At 39.0% G+C, this 16,053-nt stretch overlaps 1 protein-coding gene across 1 annotated transcript in view; it reads right to left on the bottom strand.

Moving 5' to 3' along the window:
• Nucleotides 1-4,735: 4,735 nt before the first annotated feature.
• OPRM1 (opioid receptor mu 1) overlaps nucleotides 4,736-16,053 on the bottom strand; it is a 241,527-nt gene continuing 230,209 nt past the window's right edge. Inside the window, exon 4 of the mRNA XM_030809863.1 lies at nucleotides 4,736-4,910. Coding sequence (XP_030665723.1) covers nucleotides 4,818-4,910 — 93 coding nt within the window. The 3' untranslated portion in view covers nucleotides 4,736-4,817. The remainder of the gene's footprint in view (nucleotides 4,911-16,053) is intronic.

Here is a 16,053-nt window from a genome sequence, read left to right as displayed (position 1 = left end):
GCTGTTCCTTGTGCCTGAGGAGATGATGACCCTTTATTTCATCGTATTTAAACATCTGTATTCCCTGCCATAACATCTTTTACCACCAATAGCCAGAATTAAGTGTTGTTTTGGAGCTGCTATACATTTAAGAATTAACCTTTGTTAAAAAAATAAAGAAAGAAAGAAGAAGAAAAAGAAAAAAAAAGTTTTATTCATATTTTTTAGCTGTCATTGTGGCTTTTTAAAATAAGAGATGGGGTCTTGCTATGTTGTCCAGGCCAGTTTTGAACTCCTGGGTTCAAGACATCCTCCCACCCCAGCCTCCCAAATCGCTGACATAGGCGTGAGTCATCACATTCGACCTCTGTCATTGTTTTTATTACTGCTTCTATTATTATTATTAGAATGTCTATTGTCTGTCTTCATTATTCACTACTATGAGAGATTATTTCAATTAATGTATTAAGTATTATTTAAGGTGGTTAGTCTTCTGAAAAAATTAAGCAAGCTTTTCATGTTTTCACAGGTAAATGTCTATTAGTTGGATGCTTTAGAATCTCCTTTAAAAAGTTGAGTCTAGTTTTCCGGGAAGGATAAAAAACGTTTGTGGAGATGTCAGGGGTTTCTGGAGAAACATTCCTAACAGCTCTATCAGTGCTGTGCTGATCTGGTATGGCTCTAAAATAGGAATTTTTGTGGCTTGGTTGTTAAAATATTGGTAGTTTGAAACTGTCAATGATGTGAGGGTTTGTACCACAGAAATTGACAAAAGCCACCAGTTAGGGCTCCTGCAACCAGAGACCCCATTTTACCAGCATATCACTGTATAGTTTTTGCTAAAGATTAGATCACTATGAAGTCTGATATAATGACAGAGCATCTTACTGTGAATTTTAATACATCTTGGGGTAAATTTTGCCTGCAAGGTTTAACAACTACTATATGGATAAGTCAATATAATAGTTACCTGTAACCTGGGCATTAGCACCATCATTCAATATCAAAGGAGTTTCCTTTGTATATTTTCTACTGGGTCTTTTGTATATTTCTATGTGTTTTCGAGTGATTCGTGGCCAAATGAAGTTTTTGAACCATCTTTTAAAAAGTTAAAGAAAAATACACTTCTTCAATGAAAAAGAAATACATATTTTCAAAGAAAAATTTCCCCTCAGTTTTAGAACTAAGTTAGGGCAAAATCAGATTTTTAGAATAATTTTTTAGTTTTACCTATAACATTCAAACTGGAAGAAAATAGAATGAGAAAATATCTTACTAGGCTCTGAATATTTATGATAATAACAAGTTATAATTTCCCCTATTGAAAAACCGTCTCATAAAATGCTCAACTGGTTGCTTGCTTTTTTTTTTTTTTTTTAACTTACTAGTGAAAAACCACATGCAAGATCATTTTGAAATGGACTAGTTCGCGGGTTCCACTTCCTGTTGTGAGGAGTGAAATCTATCTTAGATGCAATAAAGTTCTCAAAGATTGTTTTCATTGTCTCATATAAACCAATTTAGGTTTCAAATTCATGTATGTTAAGTGAAACTGAAACTCCCTGAATTTGTTATTTCTATAATATGCAGTCTGTTTCTGGTCAGAGAAAACAGTTTTAACAGTTAATAATTTGCTTTAAGAGAATTACTGTCAGAACAGAGTTGACTCAATGACTCAATAACTAAGCTCCCTCTCCCACTTAAAAACAAAAAAAAGCCTTTCTTTGAGTTGGGTGCCCGTTCTGCTCGAGGTATTGTTCTCATCCCATTCTAGGCACAAGAACTTGGTGTAGACCAAGGGTTGGTCTTGGGCAGAATTGAGACAAAGCTCACATTTTGGGGCTTTCCCTGGAAGTAGCCCCTAAGATTTGATGGTGGAGCCAGAGGGCTCCAGTCCCACTGGGTGCTCACAAGGAATGGGTGGAGGATACTCACTGGTACCCAGCTGGGAGCGATGGAAGGAGCATCACTTCCTCTCTGCCTTGGCTGATCCCATTGCTGCCCTCCAGGGACTTTCCTCTCATTTGTTCATCCGAAGGCTGCTCTTCTTGTTTGAACTAATGTAATTTCATCTTGTTCATTGGAGGCCTGAGCACTCTAGGAATGACTGTTAACAACGCCCTTTTCTCCCTATTCCCCTGGTTCTTGGTTTGTCTCAAGTGCTTGCTAGGGACTCCTGGACCCCAGATTTCCCAAATCTTACCCAGCATCTACATTCACGTATTCTCTTCTTTGTCTTTAGTCCTGGCTCTCAGCTAAAATTTAGCCACTCAAATAATATACATATTTGGGCAAAAATATTTTGCCAATAGGTACTAGTTGGGTTTTACTGATCTCAGAGAATTGGCATATCAAAAAAAGGTCCCAGGAGATGATTTGAGGGAATGATAGGAACTTTAGAATACAAGACAGGTCAGTGTGGGAGATATTTGTGAAGTGAGGCTGAGACTAGGTCCTTTTCATGATAACTTGCCTGGATTTTAGTAACATGCCATGATTATAACATGTCTATCTTTGCTTAAAATTTAAGGCAATTACTGCCATCTTTACGGATGATTAATTTTTTGGGGGATAAATTTTACTCTAACATTTGTCAGATGAAATGTCAGTGCAGTATTTCTTGGGATCTATATTTCCCAGGAAATATAATTTAAACACTTTAGCTTTGTTATAATTGCTGAAGGAAACATAAATCATGCTTATAAAAATTATGATTTCTTCTGTTTATTAGATATAAAGTATTTGTTTATCTCAACGATATAATATTATATTACATATACTCACATAAAGGAATGTTGTTTAGTTCTCAGAGGATTTTCGCAAGTAAGTCTTGTAAAATCTTTATAAGACCTATAGGATTAGAATTATTATGAATATCTTCATTTTATAAATGAAGAAGCAGATTCAGAGAGTGCTGTTTTCTTGGGCAACACAGCTACTAATTATAATAGCTAGGAATTGGTTCCAGGCCTCTAGATTTAAAGACCTTCTCCTCTTTTCACTATGTCATATCCCTTCTTCAAACATGCAGTAGAACCATATACAATAGCTATGAGATCAATAGTTAGATATGTAGAATATAAGCCAGGAACCTCTAGAAAACATTATAAAATGCTGTACTAAGATTACATACCAAATTTTGGAACTGCTTTTCATTTTTACGCTTTTTTACCCTGAGTTCTCTACCTGTTAACGGAAAAGGTTGTCTTTCAAATTTAAATCAATTCAGCTTAGATATTTGTAAAGAAAAAACAAATAAAACTTCTTTAAGCAAAATTTTTTTTTCTCTCTACACACACACACACACACACACGTATTTGAAAGCACTTAAAAATATTTTTTATTTTTGCTGATAGTCTGATTGTATGTTTGTTTAAAATGTATTGTGGAAAAAATGTATATTTCATATATATTGTCTTATGTCTGATTTGAAGATTTGAAGAGCTAGTACAGAATAGTAGGTGGTAACTAATTTATCTTCCACAAAACGTGAGAAATATTCAGAGATATTTAAAGACAGAATAACAGACTTTAATTTGTCTGTAAATAAGAATTTCCTGATAAGGAGGGTTGATTGCTACTGAACTCTTACTAAAAGAGGTTGTGGAATTTCATTTTCTGGGATATTTAATTCATGTGGTTTAGGTGTAACCCTATGTGGTAGCAGGACTATGAACTGAATAGTCAAGTGACTCTAATATTTTGAGATTGTAACAATTATCTTCCAGGTTTATCTGAATAATCATTGTTATTTAGAAATTGCAAAAGAAGCAGATATATTTTTCCTTCTCTCACAAAAACACAAAAGGGGAAATATTTTTTGATTTTTAAAACTTCCGTGAACACTGTGCTATCATAACTGAAGTAGTAGTGAGAGAGCGGCTGGTGGGTGGGAACAGGAAACATCAGTGATAAATGCTCTGTGACATTTTTTTTTTTTCAGGTTCAGCTCAATGTATATTGATTCTAATTAGCACATTTTGTGCCTCAGCTAGTAGCTCCCCGTTAAGCTCTGCCTGGAGAGTTTTTTTTTTTTTTAGATTCCATCCTGCTCATAAACACTGCCACCTCCTCCCTCCTTCTCTCTTTACAAATGTTACAACACAATCAGAAATTTCCTCTTTTCTTTCCTTCCTGCATTTTCAGCAGGTTCCCTTGCGTCAGAAGCCGAGGAGGAAAACTCAAGGTAATTAGATCTCTTTTGTTTCTTTATCTCCTTTTTGTATGCGTTGAGTGTGGCTTTTCTCCGGGGTGCCTTCCTTGGGATCAGATTTTTGTCTGTCTTAATGCTAATAAGAGGAGGTGGACGGCAGATTAATTTTTGGTTATTGTTGAATCGATTTTAAAAAATGACGACATGCTGTTCATTTGGATTAATCCCTCGTGGTATGTCGAAAGAGCTTAGAAAAACTGGCAGTGAGTCGGGAAGTAGCTGTGTTTTGAGGTGGGCATTAACCCTTCAACATCTATTGCATAACTACGGCTGTTATTGTTGAGAGGAGCTATGTTACTGCACTGATATGCCTGCCAGCCTTACAATTTTAATCATATTCAACTTCTTCTTGGTGAATACTATTCTTAGACTAATACTTGCATATTAGTCCCGCTGCGCTGTTTCTTTGGCTGTATCTTATACCTTCTAAGCATCAAACGAATGTTTAAAAATAAAACAGACACATGGCTTTTTTTTTTTTTTTTTGCATTGGTTTTGCATAGGCTTTGCATAAATCTTGGTGAAAAATCCAACTCCCCGGGGGGTTAACAATTAAAAGTTGCCTTTCACTCTGTCACATAAATCAGGATAATACTTTACCTACCAAATCAGGGGAATACATTATCTACCTCTTCATGTGATCATTGCAGGTTTTCTCACGATGAGTCGGAGGAGGATATCGTGTAAAGATCTGGGCCATGCTGACTGCCAAGGGTGGCTGTATAAGAAAAAGGAAAAGGGAAGTTTCCTAAGCAACAAATGGAAAAAGTTCTGGGTGATACTGAAGGGGTCGTCACTGTACTGGTATAGCAATCAAATGGTGAGTCTGCTTTCTTCCTCCTGTTCCCAGCCTTTTTAATGAGGGATACGTTAAAGGGATCAGGTGATCCCAATGGGAAAGTTCATTTTGATTTCTGGGAATTGGAGCAGAGTAAATAAACAAATAAGTTATAGAAGCCATTTCTGGTCCAGTAGATATGTAGGTTATGCTATTGTGTTTTATGGAGAAGAAACCCATCCTGTTTGACTACTCTGGTTGGGGAGGAAGGGAGTGTGGACGTTTACATCCTTGCTAAAGGAGACTTTTAAGTTCTGTTATTAATGTTACTATTCTACGAGGGATTCTAATAGTTTCAGGATTTATGTGGGCATCACTTAACATGGCACCTTTACATAGTTAAGGTCTCTCTGCTAAAAGGAGACTCGGCTTCACGACCTACAAGGGTGTCAATTGATTCAGTTCAGAGAAGCTTTTTCAATCTCTCCTCCTTTACTTTCTTCTTCCCCTTCTTTCCCCCGACCTTCTTTATCAGATGGGTTGGTTCGGAATCGCTAACCCCTATGCCAGCTTTGCATTGGCGACCGTCACCTCTTGTCCCCTGGTGTGCTCTGTGATGGTGTTAAACTGGTCGTGCTTAGACAACATTTGAAAAGATAGTTGCCTAGTTTATTCCTTAAAAAGTCAGTACACTGTTGTGGTCTGCTTCCCAGGCTAGTTTTCTTTTGAAAATGGCTGGAAATAAAGTTATTGTTAGAAACTGTGCTGATCTTTCATGACCTGAATCATGTTGAAAATGACAATGTTGTTGAATGTCGAATGAGGAGACATTTCCAAGGAGGAATGCTCTCCACAAACCCAGTGAGGTTTGATTGCTGCTCTCAGGAGAGTGTGAGTCCCTTTGTAGTACCGTGAAGATCAGCATTGGAGGGCCTTTAGTCAATTAAGGGAAAAGTACTTAGGAGATGCTTATAAGCCAGGAAAGTTCTTTTTATGTGACATTCTTCTTGTGAAATGACGTGGGCATGCCTGTCTTTCAAGCAACAGAGCTGTACATCATGTAACTTTATAAATGCAAAATAAGTACTGCATATTGTTTGTGGGCCAAATTTTTAGTTGATAAATTTACATTCACTGGCCACTAATCAATTTTTGTTACTCACATACACCTGGGCACCTGTTCATTAAAGATTTGGTTAAACCGGACCCAAATCCAATTCCAGTGCTGGTAATAAGCACTCTCCTCTCTGCTCCTCTGCCCCCAAACTTACTGCTCCAGCTTCACCTCATGAAAAATGTGGCACAAAGCTCTTCTTTGGGTTCCGTAAAAATACATTTTTTTTTCAAGCATTTGGTGAGTTTTAACAACTTATCAAAGTTTTAAGGGATTCACAAAAAGTCGCTGGCAGAGTGTGCAGTTTTCCACTGGCATCCTTTTTCTCTCTTTTCTTCTCCCCTCCTGAATACATTCTTCATCTTGGGTATGGTTTTACCCAAATCAAGGCAACCTGGGTCTGCCGTTTTGCCTTCTATTGCAAGAGAGTTTTCCTAAACAAATACAGGTTCCTTCTTAAGAGGAACTAAGGTTAATATAAATGTCTCTTTTTTGTTTCATATTATTTCAGGCCCTTGTTTTGGGGTAGTTGTGGCAAGCGATAGTCCTCTACATCTTTTATAACACGGGAGAACCTACTGATTTACCTTTTAATAGTGGTCAGGGCATTTCCAGAGGCTGTTGGAAAGATTGGATGCTGATGGAGCTTGGCATGTCTGTGGGAAGTAATAAAGCTCGGATAGAAGCAGGACGTTCATCTTCTCAGGGAATCAAATTATTTAGCAAATATGTTCTGGCTGCTGTCCCTGTCTTCATAGAATTTAAAGGAAGTCCTTCTGAACCACACAGGCTTCCAGATTGGGCTGGCTTGGCCTCATCAGCTCATTCAGCTTATGATTCTCTTAGAGGAGAAATGAGTTACCTATTTTAGGCATTAGGAACTTCATGCTTCCACAAGGAGCAGCAGTGTTGACAGACTAGGCTAGAAAGAGGAAAGGGATAGAGCCTTAGATACACTCACAGATTCCTGCCCTGGCTTGCTTTCATGGCAACACAGAAAGCAATATTCAGGTTGCAAAGCATGTACTTGAATACAGTTGGGTTAGCAGCACTGAATGGAGAATAAGCTTGCCGTTATCTGGCTAGGGAACTATAGGATTAAACTAATGGTATGCAAACTAATGGTTATAAAACTAATGGTATGTAGAGGAATTCTCCCTCTCTCTTCCTCTCTACCACAAAGACACACACACACACACACACACACACACACACACACACACACACACACACCGAAGCTTAATTATATGTTTATTGTGGGGGAAAAAAGGCTACTCAATGAATGCTTAATTAGCAGTGATATTCCTCTTGTCCGTGTGGACACCAGCTGTGAAATAAGACCCAAGCACGTCCTGTCAAGCCAAGAAGCTTTATTTACTTTCTGCCACTTAAAAGAATTCAGATTCAACAAAGTCGCTCTCAAAGCACCTAAGCCTAAGCACCTAAGGGCAGAATTCTAATTCTACCTTCCATGTTCCTTAACCTTGGGTTACCACCAGCCCCGTGCCTACACATCCTCATATAGCCTAATGCTGAGAGGTAGCAGAGTCCATAGCATCTTAGGAAAAGCCACCTGTTACTTAGTGTCTACTCTAGGCCAAGGGATAGATGATTCAAGGTACCTTGCATATATGCTCTCATTTACTCCTCAAAATCACCCTGAGAGGTAGTAATTGTCTCCACGTTTTGAAAGTGGGACAGACTGAAATGCAGAGAGACTGCGTCAATTGTCCCAAGTCACATGGGAGTAAATGGAAAAAAACAGATTCACATTCAGGTCCCTTGGACTCCTAAGCCCATGACTTATAGCATGCCAATCCGACTCCCTCTCGGGGCCAGGATACATGACACCATTAAGACCACCCTGTTTTCTGCCTTCAACGGGGTTCTGAGAGAACAGCTCTAGAAATGAAATTTAGGGCAATTCTCCTTTGAAATTACGTGTGATCTCATTGTCATTGAATCCCTTTGCTTTTCTCTCTCTATCGTTCCCTGACACTGCCTGGGAAGACCAGCCTAACCTCTCTTCTGTTTTGTGCTGTTGTTACCCAGTTACCTGATGCATAGTCTACCTTTTTCTTTCACCACACGTTGCTACTTCAAACTGTACTACCTAGAATTCATTGAGAAAGGTCAAGTCCAGAGGCTCATCTGCCATTTTTCACACCACGTATTATGTGCTTAGAGTGTGACACAGCACACAAGATTACTCACCAAGTCCTACACAACCATATGCAAGTTTAACAGCCATAGAAATCCAGGCTGGTAAAATGTTGGATTTAAAATCCACAGTTTTGTTTTCCCTTGCCCTTACGAGAAAGTACAAATTCACTCCCTGGCTTATGGGAATCACCTTAACTGGAACCTTTTTTACTTCCTCACACTTGTCAACCCTATCCATTTAAAGATGGCACTTCCTTCAATTCCTGTTAGCACGTGGGCTGGCTCTCTCTAAGCCTTCGCATATGCTGTTTCTCTGCTCAGAAAACTCTGTCTCCACGCACTGAAGTCTTTCTCCTATCCAATTCCATCAAGCTTATCCCTCCTTATAGGTCAAATTTTAGCTTAAATAGCCTTCTAGAGGTACGTACCTTCTCCCCTGACCTAAATTTGGCTTCCTCTCTCTGCTCCCTGAGCGGCCTATACTTTTCTTTTCTTTTTTTTTTCTTTTCTTTTCTTTTTTTTTTTTTTTTTGAGACAGGGTCTTGTTCTATTGCCTAGGCCGAAGTACAATGGTGTTATCTCGGCTCAGGGCAACCTCTGCCTCCCAGGTTCAAGCGATTCTCATGCCTCAGCCTCCTTGAGTAGCTGGGATTACAGGCATGCACCACCATGCCCGGCTAATTTTTGTATTTTTAGTGGAGACAAGGTTTCACCATCTTGGCCAGGCTGGTCTCGAACTCCTGACCTCAGGTGATCCACCTGCCTTGGCCTCCCAAAGTGCTGGGATTACAGGTGTGAACCACCTCGCCTGGCCTATACTTTTCATACTATCATACTTGTCCTCTTTTTTGGGTACTTGCTTGTCAGACTTGCTGTTTTCCATAATTGATCATTTCTGTAGGACAAGATCATGGGTATATCTTCAGCAACTTACTCTGTGTCTGCCAGTTAATAGGCTCTCAATTAATAGTTCTTGATTTCATATATAAGTAAAAATTAAGAATCTTCGGCATTTACATTGCCCATGGGAATTTCGAGAAATGGCATCATGCGTAAGGACTGATTTTGACAGAAAATAATTTTCCAGGAAAGGATTTCCACCTCTATTCTTAAAAACAGATATGAGAAAAGCAGCAATCTGAATTTGCTGGAAAAGCCCCAAGGTTCCAATTAGGTCCTGCACAGCTGCTCCCGTTTTCCTAACACATTATTAGGATCTTTGAGAAGTAGAGGTGGGAGATGCGCATTCTGGGGACTAATGTGAACAAAGGAATGAAAATATAAACGAGGTGTGCCAACCCACTGTGTTAGCGATTATATTGAATTCTCATAATAGCCAAGCAAGATAGATTTTATTATTCCCATTTTTCAAGGGAGTTTACTGAAGCTCAGGGAATTTAAGTACCTTGCTCAAAGTCTCATAAGGAGTAAATAGCAGAGCTGGGATTTAAAACAAAGGTTTCCCAACAACAAAGCCAGGCTCTTTTCCCCAGGCTGCATGGCTTCTCCATTTAGAGGTGACTTAGGGCCGGTGAATGGGGGACTGAGACACGTAGTGATAGTGTAGGAATGTGGATTTGATCCAGCAGGCAGTAGGGAGCCACTGCCTATTCTTGAGCCGGAAGGTGAGCTCGTGAAATTGGCATGTGAAAAATATGAACCTAGCAGCAATAAATTGGATGTTTTGGAGAGTGAGGGAGCTGCCAGAAGGCCAGTTAGGAGATGGTGAGAAAATGCAGGCATTCAGACATGAGCTCCTGGACTAGAGTGCCAACAGTGAGAATTTAGGACATACTATGCAAATAAAAAGGGGCAAGGTATGAAGAATGCTTGGATATAAGACACAAAAAATTTGAGGCTAACATAAGCATGATTCCAAGTTTTAGAGCCTGGGGAGACTGGGAAAATAATATGAGAACTGAGGGACAAAGAGTTTGTGACTAAGAAGGGTGGAATTTCATTTAGATTCACCGTTGCTTACTTTTTTTGGTGTATGTTAGTATTGTACATTGTTTCTTTGTATAAAGTTATACTTGTGTTTTTTAGTTTTCATTTATTGACACCATTTGTGCCATTGCATCACCAGTTCAAGGAAGCCTTGAGGCCCCTGGGCCTTGATTAGAAAAAATGAATCATCCAACTATCTGTTTCTCTCTCTCTTTTTTTTTTTTTTTTTTTTGAGATGGAGTCTCACTTTGTTGCTAGGCTGAAGTGCAGTGGCATGATCTTGGCTCACTGCAACCTCTGCCTCCCGGGTTCAAGCGATTCTCCTGCCTCAGCCTCCTGAGTAGCTGGGATTACAGGTGTGCACCACCATGCCCAGCTAAGTTTTGTATTTTTAGAAGAGACAGGGTTTCACCATGTTGGCCAGGATGGTCTCGATCTCTTGACCTCATGATCTGCCCACCTCAGTCTCCCAAAGTGCTGGGATTACAGGCATGAGCCACCGCACCTGGCCCCAACTATCTATTTCATAAAAACTTTAGACAAACTGAAGAGGTTTGTAGGTTAATATCTGGTTTAGTATATATTACAGAGACTTTAATGTTCTTTGAGGATCCAATGTGTCTGTACAATTGTGATTGTGTTTCTCCTTTACTTTCTGAATGGTGAAAGTTTTGCATGTTTGGGGATTGAAGTAACCGTCTGCATGAGATGTGTTCCATCTCTAGTTGCATGCACACTTCATGTGAATTTCAGAGGATCTTAACTTTGGAAGGCGTATTTCTTGAAATCAGTTTTATGAGAATCTCTGTAGTGAAGATCTAATCACTTTTTACATTGGGCAGAATTTACCCATGTAGAAAATGTTACTTGAAAGTCAAAATTTTCTCTTTTCATGAGACAACTATTCTGAAAGTTTCAGTAAATATAGAGTACCTTTTTTTTTCAGCTCAAGAAAAATAAAGAACAGATTAATTTTCCCTGGGAAAGTGACATTAAGTCTTCCGAACCTTTCATCAGTAGGCATAGATTAGCATACATTTTGGAAAATGTCTGAGTGAGTTTACAATAGATTCAAAAAAATTTTATAGGAATTTATGAATACATTAGTCTTGGCTTATTATATTCTTTCTCCCCCAGCTACAACATAAGCAGCAGAGGACGTATTCTTTACTTGTCTGATTTAAACTGTGTCTCTATATCCTAGAAGTTGGCAGGTACAGAGCATGTACCAGTATTTTTTGAAGGAATTGCTTAATTATTGCATTACTTAATTATCAGTTAGTCGTATGAATCAACTAATTAAATTGAGCATTATTATTGAACACTGATGTGTTCCCAGACTTCTACCAAAATGAGAATTATGAGCTTTTAATTTATTTGAACTCTATATTTATTGTCTTAGCCAAGAGCCAGCCTCTGAGCGTATCCCAAACAAAATTCCAGTGTTTTGAAATGTTTCTTTAAGGCTGGGTGCGGTGGCTCATGCCTGTAGTCCCAGCACTTTGGGTGGCTGAGGTGGGCAGATCACTGAAGATCAGGAGTTCAAGATCAGCCTGGCCAACATGGTGAAACCCCCCTCTACTAAAAATATAAAAATTAGCCAGGCGTGGTGGCTATGCCTGTAGTCCCACCTACTTGGGAGACTGAGGCAAGAGAGTTGCTTGAACATGGGAGGCGGAGGTTGCAGTTAGCCGAGATCACATCACTGCGCTCCAGCCTGGGTGACAGAGCGAGACTACGTCTCAAAAAAAAAAAAAAAGGTTTCTTCAGTGAAGACAATTCAAATTAACGATGTGAAACTGATGAACTTTTGGCCAACATATGTTCCTAGAATTTCTATTACAAAGGAGAATGAGAAGGTGGAATGTTGACATGTCTAGACAGGGCAAAACGTGACATTTCAGCAGCTGTAGGTGACCGGTTTACCACAAGACAATGACTCATGGATCAAAGGGGTAAAAATGCTTGCTTAGTTAACATTTGGAAACCTAAATGTTAGAATGATTGAGGACTTTCTTGAATTCTGTTACTTCTGATGTTCTAATTTCACATGCGTGGAAATGAATTTTTAAATGGACATTTAGTTTATTTACTGTCTATAATGTATTATTGTGTTCTAACAATTATTTTCCTTTGCCGATCCTTGAATGTATTTCTAAAATAATGGTTCCCCTGTCATAGCTTTATGGCCCCATTATCTGTAGTTGGGATAGGCAGTTCTCAGTAACTTCTTGTTGCTAACTCCATGTAACGTGGGAACAATTGTTCATGTTGCCAATATTATTTTCCTTTAAATTCTTTCCAAACTTTTCAAAATTAATTGTGGAACACCGAGAGCCAGAAAATGTTGGTTTCTTTTGTCTTGTTCTCAGAAGGCAGTGATATGCTTGGGCATTGCCAGAGTGAATGCCATGGCTGGGGTATTTTAGAGGACAGTCTTCTTAGCTCACAGCAGTGAAATGCCCACTCAGGGAACACAGCCTCCACGAGCTCTTTGCTCTGGTGGACAGTGCATAGTACTTTTGTTGGTGTTTCCACAACTTCTTTTTTTTTAAAAAACAACAATATAGAATCCAACTTTTTGCTTTTTGGAAATTTAAAGTAACTGAAAAATGCTTTAAAAGATTATACAATAGGGCCAGGCATGGTGGCTCACACCTGTAATCCCAGCACTTTGGGAAGCTGAGACGGGAGGATCACTTGAGGCCAGGAGTTTGAGACCAGTTTGGTCAACATGGTGAGACCCCATCTCTTAAAAAACAGCTAAAAATTAAAATAAAAATTATAAAAAAGGTTATACAGTAGTATGTGCTCATAGGAAAAATTTGAAAATAGAAGTAAGCGAAATAAAAAAAGAAGACAGACATGGAAGCAAACAGACAGAGAGAAATAAATGAATGAAGATCATACAAGCTTGGCCGGGTGTAGTGGCTCATGCCTGTGATCCCAGCACTTTGGGAGGCCAAGGCAGGCGGATCACCTGAGGTCGGGAGTTTGAGACCAACCTGACCAACATGGAGAAACCCTGTCTGTATTAAAATATATGTATATATACAAAATTAGCCCAGTATGGTGGTGCATGCCTGTAATTCCAGCTACTTGGGAGAGTGAGGCAGGAGAATCGCTTGAATCCGGGAGGCGGAGGTTGCAGTGAGCCGAGACAGCGCCATTGCACTCTAGCCTGGGCAACAAGAGCGAAACTCCATCTTAAAAAAAAAAAAAAAAACATAAAGGTTCCTACCACCATGGCACGAGTTTAGACTTTTTGTTGTATGTGTTTCCAAGCATTTGTTTCTATGTTTTACAAAAATAAAATAATATGATGCATGATGCTGTTGTCACTTGATTTTCTCACTAAGTAATACATAGAAGCATATTTCCATGTTGATACATGTAGATCCACAACATCATTTCTGATGGCTGTAAGAACTATATATGAATATATGATAGTTGATTTGCCAATGCATAGAATGTAAAATCAAAAATGGCTTTTATCTTAAAATCGTTTAAAATCGTTAACAGGAAATAGAGTACATAAGTGCATACACACTAACTTAAATATAAATTGATATATATTGAACTGATATTTATAGTGCGTAAATGTATAAATATTGACACATATATAGATATGTATGTGTATAAATATTAACATATATATAGATATGCATGTGTATAAACATACGTATGTATATGTGTGTGTATATAATTTGATCATTCTTGAAGCAAGCCAGCAGTAAGGTGGATTTTGGCAGCATGGTATAAGGGACAAATGGCACCTGGATTCTAGTCCTGTACTTTATTATGAGGTCTTGTAGCTCTAAGTCAGTGATGCAAATCTCTATGCATCTATTTTCTTGCAAGTAAATATTGACCAAGAACATTATCTCTATATTATTCAAAGCTACTTTGAGAAGATTGAATGCAGCTAAAAGCAATATTTAAAAAATCAAAGGAATGTATACAAACAAAAGCAAGGTGTTTGCCTAAATATTGAGAATTTAGGATGCAGAAGAATTGTGCTAGGAATTTTCAGACACCAGGAAAGATTTCTCTCAGTGACTATGACCTGTCCTGTGTAGGAAAGTCCAAAAATACACCTACCGACCCCGTGTAAAGGATGATTTTAAGCTACAAGATGGGAATGGACTAGAAGATATTGGGTACTCGTCAATACAGAGTTTTCCACCCTGGAGGAAGAGTTCAGTTAACATATGAGTTAATGGTGAGGGTGTGGGCACATTTCCCAAGCAACAGAATGCGAAGTGGCCCATGGGATGAGCTGAACTTTTCATTAGGTTTGAGGATTTTCCTGAGAAGTCTTTATCTGAAGATTTATCATCTGTCTGGAGCAAGCTCTTTTAAGGGTCAGGTTCCAGCTGCTGCTTCTACAGACAAGCTAAATGATAGACTCATTTATCACTGTGCTGCTGTGTTTAATCTTCCATAGAGCATGTTTCAAGAAGATTTCAAAAGGAAACCATGGAGTGGAAAGTTTAAACAGATATTGAATATGTCTGTAAGGAGTCAGAATTTAGGGAAACATGTTTGAAATGATGTCTTTAAAAAAGACGCAAGGAAAAGGCACGCTACAGGGGAAGATAACCCTGGGCTCGCAATGTCGCATCTCTACATTCCCTCGAAAGAGAATGCATCCAATTTTAATTCTACCCTGATTCTACCCTGATGCTGAGGCTCCTTGACAGTCTAGGCAAACCACCCACCATCTCTGAGCCTCACCTCTATGTCTGTCTGTTCAGCAGAAGCATGAGTAGATGTCTGTTACCTGTGAAAGTGATGGTGCTCATTAACAGCACATCAGCCACTGATATTTTCACACCTTGAATCTTGTAAAACTTACCGTGGCAAATGCATTTTCATTCTTTACTGACAAATAACGATTTCAGAGTAGTAGCTCTAAAATTAAAATTTTTTAATGAAGTTTACCATCTTAGCCATTTTTAAGGGTATAGTTGAGTGGCGTTAAATAAGTTCTTATTACTGTGCAACCGTCAGCATCATCCATCTCCAGAACTCTTTTCATCTTGCAAAACTGAGACTCAGTACCTATTAAATAATAAGTCTCTATTCCTTCTCCTCCCAGTCCCTGGCAACCACCATTCTACTGTCTGTCTTTATGAATTTGGCTACTGTAGTTCCCTCCTATAAGTGGAATCATACAGTATTTATCCTTTTGTGACTGGCCTATTTTACTTAGCATAATGTCTTCAAGGTTCATCCATGTGGTAGCAGGTCTCAGAATTGTCTTCCTTTTTAAGCTGAATCTTATCCCATTGATGTGTGTACCACATTTTGTTTATTCATTCATATTTGTTGACAGACACTTGGGTCGCTTCTACCTTTTGGCTATTGTGAATAATGCTGCTATGAACACGGGCCTACAAATACCTCTTTGAGACCCTTCTTTCAATTCTCTTGGTTTTATACCTAGAGGTGGAATTGCTGGATCATGTGGTAGTTCTATCTTAATTGTTTTTGAGGAGCTACCATGCAATTTTGCAGAGCAGCTACACTATTTTACATTCCCAACCATAGTACACAAGGGTTCCAGTTTCTCTACATCCTCACCAGTGCTTGTCACTTAATTAATTAATTATTTACAGTCGCCATCCTAATGGGTGTGAGGTACCATCACACGGTGGCTTTGATTTGCCTTTTCCTAATGACTAGTGACCTTGAGCAACTTTTACATGTGCTTATTGGCCATTTCCTTATCTTCTTGGGAGAAATATCTTTTGCTGGCCGGGCGCGGTGGCTCACGCTTGTAATCCCAGCACTTTGGGAGGCCGAGGCGGGCGGATCACGAGGTCAGGAGATCGAAACCACGGTGAAACCCCGTCT

This window comes from Nomascus leucogenys, chromosome 3, assembly GCF_006542625.1.
Source record: "Nomascus leucogenys isolate Asia chromosome 3, Asia_NLE_v1, whole genome shotgun sequence".
NCBI classification, from domain to species: domain Eukaryota; kingdom Metazoa; phylum Chordata; class Mammalia; order Primates; family Hylobatidae; genus Nomascus; species Nomascus leucogenys.
Note: the sequence above shows the minus strand (reverse complement) of the source record. Positions and strands in the feature narration are given on the sequence as shown.